Source organism: Arachis hypogaea, chromosome 11 (genome assembly GCF_003086295.3).
Source record: "Arachis hypogaea cultivar Tifrunner chromosome 11, arahy.Tifrunner.gnm2.J5K5, whole genome shotgun sequence".
NCBI classification, from domain to species: Eukaryota; Viridiplantae; Streptophyta; class Magnoliopsida; order Fabales; family Fabaceae; genus Arachis; species Arachis hypogaea.
Window position 1 is genome coordinate 131,632,440 of NC_092046.1, and position 18,981 is coordinate 131,651,420.

The following is an 18,981-nucleotide window of genomic DNA, read 5'->3' on the forward strand; positions in this document are numbered from 1 at the left end:
ACTCTTTCAAAAGGTAGTATTTCAATGCTGATTCTATGTGCCTGTATGCCCCATCCCATAACATTTGCTGTATCATGTATACAGGTTTTTGAGCACAAAACACGTTACAATTCTGAGTATGGTGTCATGTTTCTTAATGTAGACAGTTGTAATTAGGTGCGATTTTTTCAGGTATCTTCCTTTCCAATCCTTGTTGACACCTATGGTGTCATGTTTCTTAATGTAGACAGTTGTAATTAGGTGCGATTTTTTCAGGTATCTTCCTTTCCAATCCTTGTTGACGGTGTCGAACAAAGTGGATAAGGAAATACAATTTTCAAGTGTTACCACTGGTACATCGGATATATTGATGAATTTGATACTTTTGTATCATTTCCATTCCTATATCGTAATATGTCGTGTGCTCTGTATATTAGATGTGTTGGATTATGTTCTGTACTTTTCTCATTGTCAATTCGGGTGTTATGTGAGTGATTTTGTATAAAGAAAAGTGTGTTCATCTTATGATAAAATTGTTGGCTTGGAAATTAGACACACGCACCCTGATGATGATGGATATATACACTAATGGATATTCATGCTATATTTTGAAAAAATTAAATCTGATTTTAACGTAGGAAGTGCTAATGTCTCTTCTTTTTTTTCTCTCTTCTTTTTTTTCCTTTTTTTTATTAGGTGTGAATATATTGTTCTGTAGTTAATATTTTTAGCCCTAATGCAACTTCTAATTCGTCGAGTTTATCTTTTGATAGTGTTATACATTTCGGAGATCTAGATGCTTGAAAGTGGAACATTGCAAACAAGAATCTTTGTAGTTCTAACTAGCAGGATTCCATAAAACAAACCAGGTCCTAAAAGATGTTCTCGTTTTTTTCTTGTTTTATTGACGCTGGTTTAAACTCAAGTTATTTTATTTTAATACCCAAAAAAGGAAGATGAAGTTAGATAAGATGAACTGGAGTAGATAATCAATCATCTTTACCGGTATAGAGATGTTCGGAGGAGGCCTGTTGAGGTTCCATTTTTCAATTAAACAAGTAGATAAGATGGAGGTATCTATTCTATTATATAAAAATTAGGTTTCTGCACTTAATGATGGAGTTGATGTGACATGCTTCTAAGAGTGTTTTTCGATTTATTTTTTTTTAATTTTGTAAAGCAAATCAATTATAATTAATTAAATTGATTAGACATTCAAATCTTATAATTTATTATAATTTATATAAATTAATTAATTATAATTAACTATATCAATTCATTAATTTAGTTAATTATATTAATTATTTGATTTGATTTGATTGGAGCGAGTAAATATCAAATTATTTTAGTAAATAATAAATATGATAACAAAATACATGAATTAATTAATTAGTTCATCTTTTTCAATGTCATCTATTTATACGAGATTATAATGTGTTTTTTACTCATTCGTTCTCTTTTCTCTCTCTCTCTCTCTCTCTCTTGTGTTTAGGGTACAATTTTTATAATTTATTTAATTTTTATTTCTTTTATCACTACTTATACATTTCATTTTTTTTATATTTTTAAAATATTTTTGTCTATTTTAGTTGCTCATTATTAGGCGCATATTTTTTCCCTTCTAGCTTTTGATTAACAAAAGAGATGTGTCTTTTTTACGATGTTTTTAAATAATCTTACTATAATTTTATTTTGTAATATTCTCTTTTATCATGTGTACTTCATGTGTTTAAGAAGTTGACTTAAAGTTATAATATGATATATAAAATTATAGTATGATTTACCTAATGCTGAAATATTAGGACATTCTCGTATATATATTTTTGAATTTGTCCATTAAATTCAATCATATAAGATCTTGAAAATTATGCAATTATGTAATTATTTATTTTTTTTATATAATTATTGTATTGGTCATTTACATTAGTGAGACTATTTTTATTATTAATATGTATAAATATACTATTATTTGTATAATTAATTGAATCATCTTATTCGTTTAAGTTTAATTATTCGAAGTGTCATGCTATTTCTATTTTTAAAGATTTTTTTCAATATTATTTAACAATTATAATAATATAATAATAGTTAAAAAAAGACAGAACAAAATTTTTTTTAATGTGAAAATAGGGCAAAAAGAATAAATTTATTTAATAATTTTTTTAGAATATATATTTTTTCTTTATAGATAATTATTGTAAGGCATCAAAAACTCTAACAATTATTAAGAATAAATGATCGTTATAAAAACAATGTCAATTTAAATGATATACAAATAAACTATGTCGCCAAACATAACGTACAACTTAAAAAGGTTACTTATGAAAGAATATAGTTTATAACATTTTTACTATTTATTTCATAAAAAATCATAATTACTTAACAATCTTTATTTTTTTAATTCACTATATATATATATATATATATATATATATATATATATATATATATATATATATATACTTGTGATGCTAATTCTTCTAATAATGTAAATGTGGATAATTATATTTTTATTTTTTGATATAATCGATATATTATTAATAATGAATAGTAATTAAACCCCCATATTTTTAATCAAAGAATTTTGACGATAGTTTCTATTTATTGATGTTAATGGTTGATTGTTTCTTTAAAATAAAATGCATTATAATTTTAGATTATTTCATAATTAACAATAATGCTTGATTATTTCTTTAAAAATAAATTATATTATGATTTTAGGTTATTTCACAATACATAATTAATGTTCATAATACTAAATTACTCTAAATTTTTTATTTTCTATCGTTAGTAGTTAATCCCAAATTGAAAAGATTATATTAAATTGTTGAATAGTCCAAGTATAATTGAGATAGTTAATTTAGTTTATTTGTTTATTAATATATTTGATGAAAAGTATGAATGATAAATAAGATAAAAAAATAATTAAAAAAATAAAATGTTAGTAATTACTTGAAATAAATAAAAAATAAGTTATATGGTATTATTTTATTTAAATTATTAATAATCAAAAGAATAAAAGGTCGATAATTATTTTAAATAGACATTGAATTCAGTTTTATGGTACTAATTTATTTGAGTTGTTAATAAAATTTTATAATTTTCAGATTTATATCTATTCAATTTATGTATTTTATTTTACTTAACAAAAAATTAAAATGTGTCTTTTTAATTATTTTTTTTAGAAAGTATAGTGAAATGAGTTATATCAATTATAATTAATTATCTATAATTAAACTAATTGATTGTGTTAATTTGTAAGATGAATAACACATAATAAATGGTGTGAAATTAATTATAATAAGTTAATAATTAATAAATAAAAAAACTAAAAAAGACTTTTTTTATTGTCTTTTGATAGCTACACATTTTTATTCGTTCACTTTTTTTTATCTCTTCCTTTTACATTTGTTTCTTTTAGTTTATTGAACTAAATCAAGTATACTAATTATTTATATTAACTAATTAAGTATTTTTTTTAATGGGCTCTGCTAACTGTTCTAAGCATAGGCTAGAAATATTAAAAAAAATACATTTTATAAAAAATATTAAAAAATAAATATTTTTAAAATGTGTCCTTAAGAGATAAGTTAGCTAAATTATTTTTTAATTTAATGTGTTTGATTCATTCAACTATATTAATTATAACTAATTAATTATATTTAATTTGATTTTATTAGAATAAATAATATTCCATCATTTAATATTTTATTTGATTCATTAAATTACATCAATCATAACTAATCAAATATTTAATTTAATTAGAATAGATATTAAATTATTTAAAATTTTGTTTGATTCATTAAACCACATAAATATTAAATGATTTAATAAATAATATATAAGGCAATGAAATAAATAAAGGTTAAATTACACAGTTGGTCCCTACACTTTTAGTGAAATTGCAAATTGGTCCCTACACTTTAAAAGTTTGTAATTGGGTCCTAAAGAGAATTAATATTTGCAATTTAGTCCCCATCGTTCAAAGTGTTTGAGAATATTCTATTAAATCAACACTTTTTGACCGGCGGGGACTAAATTACAAATTTTAATTCTTTTTAGGGACCCAATTACAAACTTTTAAAGTGTAGGGACCAACTGTGTAATGTAACCATAAATAAAGTCATTTAATTTAATTTATTATCTTATTTTATATATATATATATATAATAAAATGTGTAAACCCCACAAAATTAGCGAATAATTAGTCAATAAATTAAATTTTAATAAAAGAAATTAGAAATATAAATATTATATTAAATTAGGATAGAGCTCATTAGAATGAGAATTTTGACACTAATTTCAAAGAATTTGGTCCAAGATAAGACCGATCGGGGCGAACCAGTTAAACCACGCCTGAACCGGACCCGTGGGCCCAACCAATCCACTCATTTAAGTGAGCTTCAGCTCACTTGTCTCTCTTCTACATGCAAAGAACGCAGAATGCTCCAAGGAAGGGAAGAACATGAGGTAATTCACAAAACCCTTGGTTCCAATTCAATCCTCCATAACTTTTTGCTCCGAACTCCGATCATCGCACCGTTTACGGCCACGCGTCCGTGGCGTCGAGCGCTACAAAGTCCGGTACATTGTAAGGTAAGAAAGTCACATTTTCTTTCTTGATTTTCTCAGTTTTAGTTTCGGAAATTCATGTGTAAAGATGTTGAAAATTGTTAAATTTCGATGTTTAGGATCAAATTAACTTGGTGGACTTGCCGAGTGTTGTTCCAATTTCCCGTTGGTAAGGTGAGAATCCAAGAACTCTAGTTAATTCTTTAATTTTATGTGTTGGGCATATTAGTTATTGAATTTGGGTGTGATATATGTGAATTAAGCTTGTATACGTGTATATTGAAGTTGATTGTGTACATTGGAGGCTTGGTGGAGATTGGGTGGTCTTGCCTTGGAGATTTTGAACCTTGAGGGTTGCTTTTTGGTGCCTTGGTGGTGTTTTGGGATATACGTGAAAATCGGCCAAGATATGTAATATATAATGTTCTGTGAAGACTTAGGCTAAATGACTATAGGATAGGATTTGAATGCATGTGTATGTCAAATTGTTTAGTGCCTTAAGAATAATGGTAAATTAAGCTAATAGTTGATTGTTGTTTGATGATAGATATGGAAAAAAATATTGAATGATATGTTGATGAGGAATGGCAAGTTGATGGTAATGGTCTTGTATGGACAATGGATTATAGATGATTATGTTGTTGTAGGTATGATGTTGATACGCTATTATTGTTAAAAGAAAATGGGGTTTGATGTATGGTGATTAAATTTGGAATGACGTTGTTATGATATTGTTGAGTTGGAGCCGAATGTGTATGTTATAGGTTGATTTTGTAAGGTAATTTGATGGAAAATTAAGGTTTTGAAGTTTTGTAAAAAAATTGGTTTTTGGCCAAACTTTGACGAGGCATAACTCAGCTTCCGAACCTCCAAATTGTTTCAAATTTATTTTATATGAAAATTGGGTCCGTGAAGTTTACACCGTTCGAAGATAGGAGAAAAAATGATTTAAAACGAAAAAGTTATGCACGTCGGAAGTTTTGGGTTAAAAACTTTGAATTCTGCGGCTTTTCAAATTGATGCAAATTTTTTGAAAAACGTACGCTCACGTGTATGCGTGACCCGGCATTTGCGTACGCATTCAGCTGCTCGCCTTGCGACGAACCCTTTCGGGTTGGGGTTCTCGCGTACGCGAGCAGAGAGAATGCGTACGCGAGTATTGAATTTTTTCACGCCCACGCGTACGCGTGATCTGAGATTTGCGTACGCAACCAGTCGCTCGTGACGCGACCAACCCTTTAGGGTTGGGGTTCTCACGTACGCGAGCAAGGGGATTGCACACACGAGCAAGTATTTCCGCACGCCCATGCGTACGCGTGGCCCCTGTTTCAACAAAAATAGATTTTTGTGTTTTATGTGTGGCCCACACGGACGCGTGGGCCTTGTTTCAACTAAAATGGATTTTTGTGTTTTTAAATCAAATTTGAAACTTCTAAACCTCTATTTCCACTCTTCTAGCCCAGATCACAGTAGTTACTCTAGCAGTAAGTTGAAGCTAGGAAATAGAGGTGACTTGGAAATGAAGTAAAGGTTAAAAGTGATGAGTTATATGAGGAGAATGTGTATGTATGACGTCTATATGATGCCATGGCTATGATGAATGATTATGTAATGAATATGAATGGTTATGAATATTGTGCGGCTTATGAATTTAATGTTACCTGAGATACGAGTTTTCCTGGGTTCAGAACCGTGGTTTGCCACCACGTGTTCCAGGTTGAGACTCGATACTCTGTTAACCCTACGTCGTAAGGGTGACCGGGCACGTATAAATTTCCAAGAATGGATATCCCCCATTGAGTAAATTATATATGAATGTATGAATGATATGAGAAAAAGCTATGCATATACTCATGGGGATGCGCGACGAGGGATAGTCCAAGGGTTTCGGACTTGTCGGGTTGGCTTGATAACCGACAGATGAGCCTCATCAGCCATAGGACAGGCATACATCATGTGTATTTTGCTTGTTTATTTGTTTGCTATGCATACTTGGGAGTGTCTAACTGAATATATATTATGCTAATTGTTATATTTGCTACTTGCACTATCTGCCTTCTACTTGTGCTTGAAATTGCTTGTTTGTCTGACTCTGCTAAATCATTGGTGATGGAGGAGCGGAGGAAAGGTGGACAGGTTTGGTGTTAAAGTTAAGTTTAAGCTGAGTTTAGAATTCCCTAGACACCTACCTCTTTTTTATGGTTTCTGTTTAATAACTTATGCTTTATAATCTGAGTGTCGGCATTCTAGGATTGCCTCTGGCATTCCTAGGACCTTATACCTTATGTGCATGGCACCTTTACCATGCTGAGAACCTCCGGTTCTCACCTATACTGTGTTGTTGTTTTCAGATGTAGGTCGAGAGGCACCTCGCTAGGCGCCTGAACTTCTAAAGTGGAGTGGTTCCTGGGTTCTTTTGTTGTTTGTTTATGTATATATGTACTTAGCTTTCTCTCTGAATAACTTGTTTAATTTTTTCCTCTTAGAGGTTTAAGGAGAGTTAAGGTTTTACCCTTGTATTTTGGGTTAATGGGAGATGTATATATGTATATAAGTATTCTCCGGCCAGCCTTGGCTTCGCAGGCTGAGTTAGGAGCTAGTTATTCTGTATCCTTGACTCTCTATTCTCTCTTTTTGTTTGCTTATACCCATGATCTTTAGGTTTCTTAGCACGCAAGTAATCTCGTTTCCTGAGCGTTGCGCTTTTTATTTTACGATTTTGTTTTACCTGTTTTCTAAGGCTCCTCGTATATTACTCTCTTTCAGATACTATTATGTATATATTTTGTTTTAGAGGTCGTAATGCCACACCACCTCTGTTTTACGGCTTGAGCGTAAAGCTTTGTGTGGTAGGGTGTTACATTATGGTATCAGAGCAGTTTGTTCCTATAGAGCCTGAGGGACGGACTGACTATGCTTCTGAGCATACTCTGAGTCATATTTATGTGCTATTTAGGATATCAGACTGATATACATAGCATAAAATTCATGAGCATGCATTTGGGTCTTTGAATCACTGGACTTACAATATTGAGACTGATCACCTTAATATTACTTGTTTGGTGTGAACAGGAACCAAATGGCGTTTCGTGGGTGTGGTCTTGGACGTAATCGAGGTCGGGACGGAGATGTAACGAGGTAACCATACCGGCAGGTAGTTTAACTGATTTCCTAATCGCGATGACGAGTGCTGTTGCTGCCATTAGTGCTGTTGCTGCTGCGACCAGCCGAGTGATAGATAGGATAGAACCACAAGCTAGGACTGGCAACGATGGTGGTAACAAATATGAAGGTGGAAATAATGTTCCGAGTACGGGGGTACCAGTGGGTTATCCGGAGCAAGTTAACACGGGTGAGGAAACGGGAGAAAGCTCAAGGAGGACTGAGGTAGAAAGGAGTAATCGTCGGGAACCCTTCACAAAGAAAAAGGGAAAGATAACACCTAGGAGCCAAAGCTTCAAAAAGGGTCATTATGTCGCTTCACATTCCAACACCGGAACAATGACCGAAGAAACGATAACCGTCCGGATCCAAATTCAGAAGGGCAAACTAGTACTCAACCGGAAGACTTAAGATGCCCAAGATGCAAGTACCATCCGAACAGACCATGCAGAGCCGGGCTAGGTGTATGTTACAAGTGCGGGAAGCCAGGGCATATAGCTCGAGATTGTCTACACAGGAAATACTGGGATGCAGCCGAATCTGATTCTTAGACCCGAGGTAACCACAAACTAGCAATTGAATTTCTAACTTCCTTGCATATCATTAATATGTGATATTCATTCGTAACGCATGACAAGCGTTGATAATCGTAAAGTCCAAGTCGATGATTAGTCAAAAACTATTAGTTGTTGAGACGGAGCGATATTTAGTTAACTTAGAGGAGCGGTTAAGCTCTTGAAGGTTAAGGATCAAAGTATCGTAGCGAAAGCAGGTTGGATTATATCTAAGGAATCAGGAGTGTTGAGGGCTATGCGGAGTTATTGTTTGAAATCTAGTAATGGTGAAACTTCGAGGAAGAGGAATAGAGCGAATTCAACCTTTAGTTGTTAATTGTTAAGAGGCGAGTGAAGATGAGACCAAATTCATACTACGAGAAATTTTTCGAGACAACTCTTGAAGGTGTACCAGAATTTCCATTTCAGAGAGAATGTGAGTTTGTGATAGACTTATGCTGAAAGTTGGATCAGTGTTGATTGCACCATAAGCGAAGACACCATTACAATCAGTAGAACTTAGGATTGAGTTGAAGGGAGTACTGGAAGAGAGAATTGTCCAACCATGTGTTACCTTGTGAGAAGTGCCAGTTATGCCAGTGAAGAAGGAAGAGAACGGTAAGAGACTTTATACAAGAGGGAATGTGCTAACGAATCCTTGCGACCCGATCTAATATTTCTTTTGAAACCTGCGTTGAAACTCTACTCGGAGTTCTTCTTAAATGACTTGATCATCTTTCCAGTTTTACTCTTTATGCGCATGAATCTTGTTTCTTCCAAGATGAGTTTGAGCTTGTATTGGTTTAATCACGTAATACTTGAATTTTCGAAAGCTCGCAGTGAGTAAAGTTGCTCGTATTCGCAAACCGTGCTCTTCTAAGTCAGTTGAGACTTCTTTGACTCTATACGCTCTATTCTTCCTACTAAAGGTCCTTGATTCGAACTCTTTTTCTTGAGATGCACCTTAGTTCTTCTCCTCGTGCATTCCAATATTTCAGTACAACTCTGTTTGACCGTATATAAGATTTTCTTTCTGATTTCTCACGAACACCGTTCGTATTATTCATTCATCCTTCGATTTTAATGCCTTTTTGAAAATAAACTCGAGCCTAAATTAATATCGCGTACGAATCCTAACTGTAACCATCGAGATGTTGATTTCCTTAGGGCGATACTTTTGGACGCAGAAGATGAAGCATGTAAGTATGCGACATTAAGAGGAGTTATGGAGCTTTGAGTTCTTGTTGACCATAATACCTATGAGTAAGTTAACATGCTAGAGTACACCGTCTGTATGGATGCCTAAATGAAAAAAAACTTGCTGCTCTTTCAGATCTATATTTTAATGATGCATTTGGTACCCTAAGCATGGGAAGGGAGCTTTCGAATCTTGAGAGAAGGATTAACCTCAGTGCCAGTAATCATTATAACCGAACTTAATTAACTACTCAAAATTATTACGATGCATTATCAAAGAGGTTTAGGATATTTGCGAATATAACATTGTAAGGTGGTGATAGACGCCTGAGCAAGAAGTTTCTGAGGAATGCTAGATACGTTAGAACTCTAAGTTGGATATTGAGGGTGTAGCTGAAGGAGTCAAACTAAATCAATTACAATCTTAAAACATGGCAAAGACGAAATACAGGAAGCATAAGAAGATGATAGAGAGCTACCGAAAATGTCAAAGCCTAGTAAACAAAAGGAAAATCAAGAAGAGATCGAGGGAACAAAGAATGAGACTGAGAAGAATGAAGAAACGGATTTCAATTCAACCTAGGACTGCTAAAATATACCACAATTTTGACAAGATAGGGTTGAGAGGCCCGAAGCGATGGATAATGTGGCGACGCGTGTGACTGAATATCTAACACGTCCATAGATAAGGAGCGAGTACCAGGAGTCATCCGAGATGTGGTAACCATGGAAGGGTTCACAATGAAATTACAAAGGGACTGCTACTAATTATGAAAGGGGTTATCGAGGACTAAAATAGGAAGTAATACTGTTAGGTGATCGTGGGTCAGTTAACCCAAATTCATTCCACCCATCGGAGCAAACTGTTTATCAGAGATATTAAACGAGACTATACATCAGAAAGTAGGTAAAGCTTCATGGCGCACTAAAAGCCTCTATGCTGACCTAAAACTGGAGTATTAAACATCTTAGTTCCTGAATTTGATAGCCAAGGCAACGAAAAAGCCGAGTTAAGATTCTCACTACGAAAAGTTGACAAAAGAGTTTATGCGAATCTAAGAAGAAGACTTCTCAAGTTTGAAGGAGGAAGATACGTATTTATGAAGATTACTTCAATAAACTAGAATTGAATGAGCAATAAAAAACTAAGAAGTTAAACACTGCTAAGTTGGTCCATCTCAATTTTTGGAGGGGATCAATGGTCAGTGGCATAAAGAATCATTTCTCTGTCGTACCTTTCGAACCTATTCAACGTACTCCACATTTCGTAACTTCTAAAATACGCTTCTAAAACAAATTCATGTCTTACAACCTAAGTTAGTTTAAACGAAAGGAGATGGACATTTCGAGAAATGAGGTCAGCTTCAAAAAACTCTGAGTATGCGGAAGGACTATCCATACCTCTTTTTAGATAACGAAATCTGAATTTTGAGAGCAAAATTCTTATTTAGGTGGGTAGGATGTAAACCCCACAAAATTAGTGAATAATTAGTCAATAAATTAAATTTTAATAAAGAAATTTAAAAAAAATGAATATTATATTAAATTAAGATAGAGCTCATTAAAACGAGAATTTTGACACTAATTTTGAACCGGACCCGTGGGCCCAACCAATCCACTCATTTAAGTGAGCTTCAGCTCACTTCTCTCTCTTCTGCATGCAAAGAACGCAGAATGCTCCAAGGAAGGGAAGAACATGAGGTAGTTCACAAAACCCTTGGTTCCAATTCAATCCTCCATAACTTTTCGCTTCGAGCTTCGATCGCCACACCGTTTACGGCCACGCATCCGTGGGGTCGAGATTTACAAATCTCGGTACATTATAAGGTAAGAAAATTACATTTTCTTCCTCGATTTCCTCAGTTTTAGTTTCGAAAATTCATGTGTAAAGATGTTAAAAATTGTTAAATTTTGGTGTTTAGGATCGAATTAACTTGGTGGACTTGCCGAGTCTTGTCCTAATTTTTCGTTGGTAAGGTGAGAATCCTAGAACTCTATTTAATTCTTTAATTTTATGTGTTGGGTATATTAGGTATTGAATTTGGGTGTGATATATGTAAATTAGGCTTGTATATGTGTATATTGAAGTTGATTGAGTACATTGGAGGCTTAGGAGGTTTTGCCTTGGAGATTTTGAACCTTAAGGGTTGCTTTTTGGTGGCTTGGTGGTGTTTCAGGATATACGTGGAAACCGTCCAAGGTATGGTTTAGGTTTCACGTATGTAATATATAACGTTCTGTGAAGACTTAGGCTAAATGACCATAGGATAGGATTTGAATGCATGTATGTCAAATTGTTTAGTGCCTTGAGAATAATGGTGAATTAAGCTAATAGTTGATTGTTGTGTAATGATGGATATAGAGAAAAAAATATTGAATGATGTGTTGATGAGGAATAGCAAGTTGATGGTAATGGTCTTGTATGGACAATGGATTGTAGATGATTATGTTGTTGTAGGTATGATGTTGATATGCTAGAATTATTAAAAGAAAATAGGGTTGATGTATGGTGATTGAATGTGGAATGATGTTGTTATGATATTGTTGAGTTGGAGCCGAATGTGTATGTTATAGGTTGATTTTGAAAGGTCATTTGATGGAAATTTGAGGTTTTGAAGTTTTGTAAAAAAATTGGTTTTTGGCCAAACTTTGATAAGGCATAACTCGGCTTCCAGACCCCCAAATCATTTTAAACGTATTTTACATGAAAATTGGGTCCGTGAAGTTTACGCCGTTTGAAGAACGGAGGAAAAATGGTTTAAAACGAAAAAGTTATGCGCGTCGGAAGTTTGGGGTTAAAAAGTTAGAATTCTGCAGCTTTTCAAAATGATGCAAATTTTTCGAAAAACGTACGCTCACGCGTATGCCTGGTCTACACGTACGCGTTCATCTGCTCGCGACGTGACCACTCCTTTCAGGTTGGGGTTCTCGCGTACACGAGCAGGGAGCTTGCGTACGCAAGTAATAACTTTTTCATGCCTACGCGTACGCATGACCTGGGATTTGCGTACACGACCAGTCACTCGCGACGCGACCAACCCTCTTGCGTACGCGAGCAAGGGGCTTGTGCACGCGAGCAAGGATTTCCGCACGCCCACGCGTACGCGTAGCTCCTGTTTCAACAAAAATGGATTTTTGTGTTTTTAAGTCAAATTTCAAGCTTCTAAACCTCTATTTTCACTCTTTTAGCCCCAGATCATAGTAGTTACTCTAGCAGTAAGTTGAAGTTAGGAAATAGAGATAATTTGGGGATGAAGTAAATGTTAAAAGTGATGAGTTATATGAGGAGAATGTGTATGTATGACGGCTATATGATGCCATGGCTATGATGAATGATTATGTAATGAATATGAATGGTTATGAATATTGTGCGGGAGACGAGTTTTCTGGGTACAGAACCATGGCTTGCCACCACGTGTTCTAGGTTGAGACTCGATACTCTGTTGACCCTACGTCGTATAGGTGACCGGGTACGTATAAATTCCCGGGAATGGATATCCCCTATTGAGTAAATTATATATGAATGTATAAATGTATGAATGATATAAGAAAAATCTATGCATAGACTCATGGGATGCGCAACGAGGGACAGTTCAAGGGTTTCGGATTTGTCGGGTTGGCTTGATAAACGACAGATGAACCTCATCACCCATAGGACATGCATACATCATGTGCATTTTGTTTGTTTTCTTACTAAGCATACTTGGGAGTACCTAAATGAATATATATTATGCTAATTGTTATATTTGCTACTTGCACTATCGGCCTTCTACTTGTGCTTGAAATTGCTTGTTTGTCTGTCTTTGCTAAATCATTGGTGATGGAGGAGCGGAGGAAAGGTGGACAGGTTTGGTGTTAAAGTTAAGTTTAAGCTGAGTTTAGAATTCCCTAGACACTACCCCTTTTTTATGGTTTCTGTTTAATAACTTAAGCTTTATAATCTAAGTGTCGGCGTTCTAGGATTGCCTCTGGCATTCCTAGGACCTTATACCTTATATGCGTGGCACCTTTACCATGCTGAGAACCTCCGGTTCTCACCTCATACCGTGTTGTTATTTTCAGATACAGGTCGAGAGACACCTCGCTAGGCGTCTGGACTTCTGAAGCGGAGTGGTTCCTGGGTTCTTTTGTTGTTTGTTTATGTATATATGTACTTAGCTTTCTCTCCGAATAACTTGTTTATTTTTTTCCTCTTAGAGGTTTAAGGAGAGTTAAGGTTTTACCCCTGTATTTTGGGTTGATGGGAGATGTATATATGTATATAAATATTCTCCGGCCAACCTTGGCTTCGCAGGCTGAGTTAGGAGCTAGTTATTCTGTATCATTGACTCTCTATTCTCTCTTTTTATTTGCTTATACCTGTGATCTTTAGGTTTCTTAGCACGCAAGTAATCTCATTTCCTGAGCGTTGCGCTTTTTATTTTACGATTTTGTTTTACCTGTTTTCCAAGACTCCTCGTATATTACTCTCTTTCAGACACTATTATGTATACATTTTGTTTTACAGGTCGTAATACCACACCACCTTTGTTTTACGGCTTAAGCGTAAAGTTTTCTGTGGTAGGGTGTTACAAAACGAGTATTAATTATTGAGAAGGTAACGAGTTTATCTTACGTATTAATTAATTGATACTTAAATAAATTATTTAAACTGGTCAAATATATTTTTTAATTGCTCTCTTATTAGTACGGTCCAGTAAATAAAACGGGTACTAATCATTGTAGTGAATGAATATTTATTATTTTTAAATGAATTCATTTAAAAATATTGAAGGATTCCAATTCTATACACTATGATTTTATTTTGTTATTAATGTATATATACTCCTATATTATATATTCTATGATTCCTATATTCTCAGATAATATTTTTAAATTTTCTTTAGTTTAATTTATTATTTTTAGTCATCAGAATTTATTATTTTTAATCATCAATTCAATTCTTTAATTTAATAATTCAACAATATATTTTAATTATATATAATTAGAATGTACTTTCTATCCCTTTTTCCTCTCTATTTTGTACTTTGGGTATAATGTTTGTAATTTTTTATTTTTGTTTTTTCTATCTTAATTTTGATAAAATTTTTTATAATTTTGTTTTATATTAATTATTTTTTTATGTATTTTGATTAATAGAATTATTTTATTTAAAGACATTTTAAATTTTTTATAATATTTTTATAAAAGTTGATTAATAGGTTCTTCAAAATTTTTTTCTTAAAACTTGTTTAATGAGATCGTATTTTAATTTTTCTCTTTTATCTTTTATATTCATTGATTATATTAATCTTCTATTACAATACATTTTTTATTGGGCAATTTACACATATAAAATGATTGAAGAAAACCTTTACGCAAATACAACATTGGCAATTTCCAGACGCAAATGCAATAAACGCAACTGTATATAATCCGCTACACCCTGTAGTGGAACTCAATTGCACGTAATCCGCTACAGGGTACCGCGGATTACGTTGAGGGCTCCATTACTCATAAACCGCTACACCCTGTAGCGGTTTATGCTCATATGGTGCTACACTCATAATCCGCTACACCCTCTAGCGGATTATGAACAATGTGGAAGCTTGGAAAGATGCCTATATATACCCAACAAGTTATGTAGAGTGTCATTCTCATTCATTCATAACTTGAGGAATGGAGAGTGAAGAGAGCTTTTTGGTGTTAGTGCATCATTCTGGAAAAATAAAAAAGAGTAAGAGGCACGGTGTGAAGTTTACAGACAGAGAACCGCTGAGTGTTTTTGTCAGGTCGTCTGATACACAGTTGGATCTGAAGAGCAGTATACTGCAGAAGTTGGCCGCGGGTGGCACAAAATGGGTGAAGAAGCTGTTCTACAAGATCTCTATTGCGGTTGTGTCAACCGGCATGCAATATGAAACGTTCGTGTTACAAACAGATGAAGATATGCAAGTGTTATTTCATTGTCGTCGGAGTTTTCCGGAAGTGAGGATACATGAGTTGTTTGCGAAGCTGGAACATGGGATCGATAGTTCTGGTGCATCCGCTCCAAACCCCCAGTCCACCACGATGGAGGGTGCCTCCACCTCGATGCCCGTCGTTGCACCTGAGTGTTTGTTGGAGTATCGGCCAGCCGGTCCAGTTGGAGCATTCACCTCAACTCATCCATCTTCAGATGTAGGACATGAGGGGGAACCGGATCGGGTGGAAAATGCTATGCTAGAGGATGATTCCGATGAAGAGCCTGCTGACATTGGAGGGGACAGCGATAATGAAATTCTGACAAACCCAGTAACATGTCAACCACCGTCAAGTGCCGGCACACATGAGCAACCTGTACATTATTCTACCCTGGACTTGGGAGCCATCAGCCAACCGACGGTATCAGCACTAACCTTTGGGGGTCGAGGCTTGCACAAGGAAAATTCTATAGCTGAATTTCAAGTTGGCCAATCTTTCCATAGTAAGAAGGAAGCTGTGCTTACTGTAAAAGATTACAGCATTCGATGCGGTGTTGAGTATAGAGTGATGGAGTCAGATCATCTTAAGTACCATCGGAGATGCAAGAAGTTTGGAAAGGGTTGCACATGGATGATTCGCATCAGCCTTCGAGCACGGAAGGAAACCTGGGAGGTTCTGCGGTACAACGGACCACACATATGCTTGGCTACATCGATATCCAGCGACCACCGACAACTAGATTATCAGGTGATCTCTGCGAAGATCTTTCCTCTGGTTTGAGCCAATGCGGCGGTATCGATAAAGGTGTTGCAAGAAGCTACCGAAGGAACGTACGGGTTCAAGCCAACTTACAGGAAGACGTGGTTGGCAAAACAGAAGGCGGTAGCACAGATATACGGGGACTGGGAAGAGTCCTACGCCGAGCTACCTTGTTGGATCCTTGGTGTGCAGTCCACCATGGAGGGGACGGTTACGTTGTTGAAGACATCTCCGGTTCGCGTCGGTGATGACGTGGATGACTCAACCGTGTACTTTCATCGTCTTTTCTGGACATTTTCTCCTTGTGTTGAAGCTTCCCGACATTGCAAGCCATTGGTAAGCATAGACGGTACTCATCTGTATGGCAAGTATGGAGGGACTTTGCTCCTGGCCATCGCTCAAGATGGGAACTCCAACATCTTGCTTATTGCTTTCAGTCTCGTAGAGGGGAAAAATGCCGAGTCTTGGTCTTTCTTCCTGACTAACCTGCGGCAACATGTGACTCTGCAACAGGGGATACTGGTCATCTCAGATAGGCACAATGGCATCAAGGCTGCACTAGAGAACCCGAACAGTGGGTGGTTACCCCCGCATGCGTACCGAGCATTTTGTATTTGGCATGTTGCAGCTAACTTCGCACTCAGTTTCAAGGGCACGAATGCAAAGCGTTTGCTTGTGAACGCTGCTTATGCGAAGACTGAGGCAGAGTTTTACTATTGGTTTGATATAATGCGAACTGAGAATCCGGCAATGTGTGATTGGGCGAACTGAATAGAATACGATAAGTGGACTCAGCACCAGGATGGTGGCAAACAGTTCGGTCACATGACGACCAATATATCTGAGTGTGTTAATTCTGTTCTGAAGGGTACACGGAATCTTCCGGTTACCACCCTAGTAAAGTCCACATATGGTCGGCTAGCGGAGTTGTTCGTGATTCGTGGTCAGACGACAGAGGCTCAATTGGCCAGCGGTGCCAAGTTCTGCCAGTCTTTTATGAAGGCAATAGAGCGCAACTTGAAAGACTCCAAATGTTTCACTGTCATCCTATTCGATAGACACCAGTCTGAGTACACCGTTGCCGAGACGACGCCCACCGGGAGCTTTTCACTTGGGACGTACCGAGTTTCCTTCCAGCATCGTACATGCGACTGTGGATACTTTCAAGCTCTCCATTACCCATGTTTCCATGCGATTGCATGTTGTGCCCAGTCACGGCTTGACTGGTCTATCTATGTCGACGAGGTCTACACCATGCAGAAGGTGTTCAGGGTGTACCAGATGGGTTTCGTGCCGCCAATACCGGAGGGACTTTGGCCACCTTATGACAGTCCGACCGTTATTCCGGACCCCAGCTTGAGGCGTTGTCGTGATGGGCGACCGAGGTCTACCAGAATCCAGAACAACATGGATGAGGCCGACCCTAACCGACCGAAGCGATGCGGGCTCTGCAGGCAGCCTGGACACACGCATAGGTCTTGCCCCCAGAGAGGCTCCACCGTTGCCGGTAGTTCGTAGGACTTCTAGTCTGTGTGCTTCTAGTTTTTTGAATTTTATATTCTCCTGTAGCAATTTACGCTTTCGGGTGTTAGTGTTAGTTCCTTTGGTGTGTTTGTGTTAGTCTTGGTTCCGACCTATTTGTATGACTTATGACTTATGCCTAATGTAGAAATTTAATCCGTGTTACTGTTAATGCCTCGTGCCTATTATATTTCTATGGCTTATTATTTATGGAGACTGTATTTGTATAACTTCGTACATTTTGCATCACGAGTTGTTACTGTAAGACTAGTATATATAGGCATCTTCTCAAGCTTCCACATTGTTCATAATCCGCTAGAGGGTGTAGCGGATTATGAGTGTAGTACCATATGAGCATAAACTACTACAGGGTGTAGCGGTTTATGAGTAATGCAGCCCTCAATGTAATCCGCGGTACCCTGTAGCGGATTATGTGCAATTGAGTTCCGCTACAGGGTATAGCGGATTATATACAGTTGCGTTTATTGCATTTGCGTCTGGAAATTGCCAATGTTGTATTTGCGTAAAGGTTTTGCTCATTCATTTTATTTGCGTAAATTGTCCTTTTTTATTTATTCCACATATTATTTGTTTTACCTTCTTTTACTTCTTTTAATTGTTCTCTTTTATTTTATTTTTAATTTTTTATTTTATTTTTACTCCTCATATATAAATTTATTATAATTCATCACATGCATGTTCTTTTTGAATTTAAGTAATTTTTTTAGGTTATATTTTACCATTGATGTTCTATGTTGTTTAGTGTGTTTGTTTTTAATTTTTTAGTTATCTGTAAATATATTTATAAAAATATGATTTCATTTTGTCCAGTATTTACTACTACGTTTAGTAGATAAATAACAGATTTTATTTCTACTTTTATACATTTGTTTATATTGTATGATTTGTATTTGTGTTAGTGACATCACGGTTCATACATTTTAATATTTGTGTAACAAATCTTATAAATTGTTTTTACAAGTTATAATTTATTTTTGTTTTATCTGGATATTTAATTTTTAATAATATTTTTTATTTATTTATAAATATATTATTTCATATTTTTATTTAAAAAAATTATTAGTAAATATAAATTTTTTTAATTTTATCCTTAATATTTAGTTTTAGTTTTGTTATTGATATTTCAATATGTTTCAGTTATACTACTAAATAAATTAAATAACATTAAGTATAAATAATTAATTATACTAATTATTTGATTTAACCAAAATAAATATTAAATTATTTAATAAATAATGAATAAGAAAATGAATAAATGAATTTAATTTAAATT

The 18,981-nt window shown here is 35.1% G+C and overlaps 1 protein-coding gene across 1 annotated transcript; it reads left to right on the plus strand.

Moving 5' to 3' along the window:
• The first annotated feature begins 16,991 nt into the window (after window positions 1–16,991).
• LOC114924684 (uncharacterized) lies at window positions 16,992–17,684 on the plus strand. The gene has a single exon (XM_029289955.1). The coding sequence runs from the start codon at window positions 16,992–16,994 to the stop codon at window positions 17,682–17,684; it is 693 nt and encodes a 230-aa protein (XP_029145788.1).
• Window positions 17,685–18,981: the final 1,297 nt, after the last annotated feature.

Bases quoted from the DNA above. Each gene is read 5' to 3' on its own strand.
- LOC114924684 (XM_029289955.1), top strand. From the start codon at position 16,992: ATGACGACCAATATATCTGAGTGTGTTAATTCTGTTCTGAAGGGTACA.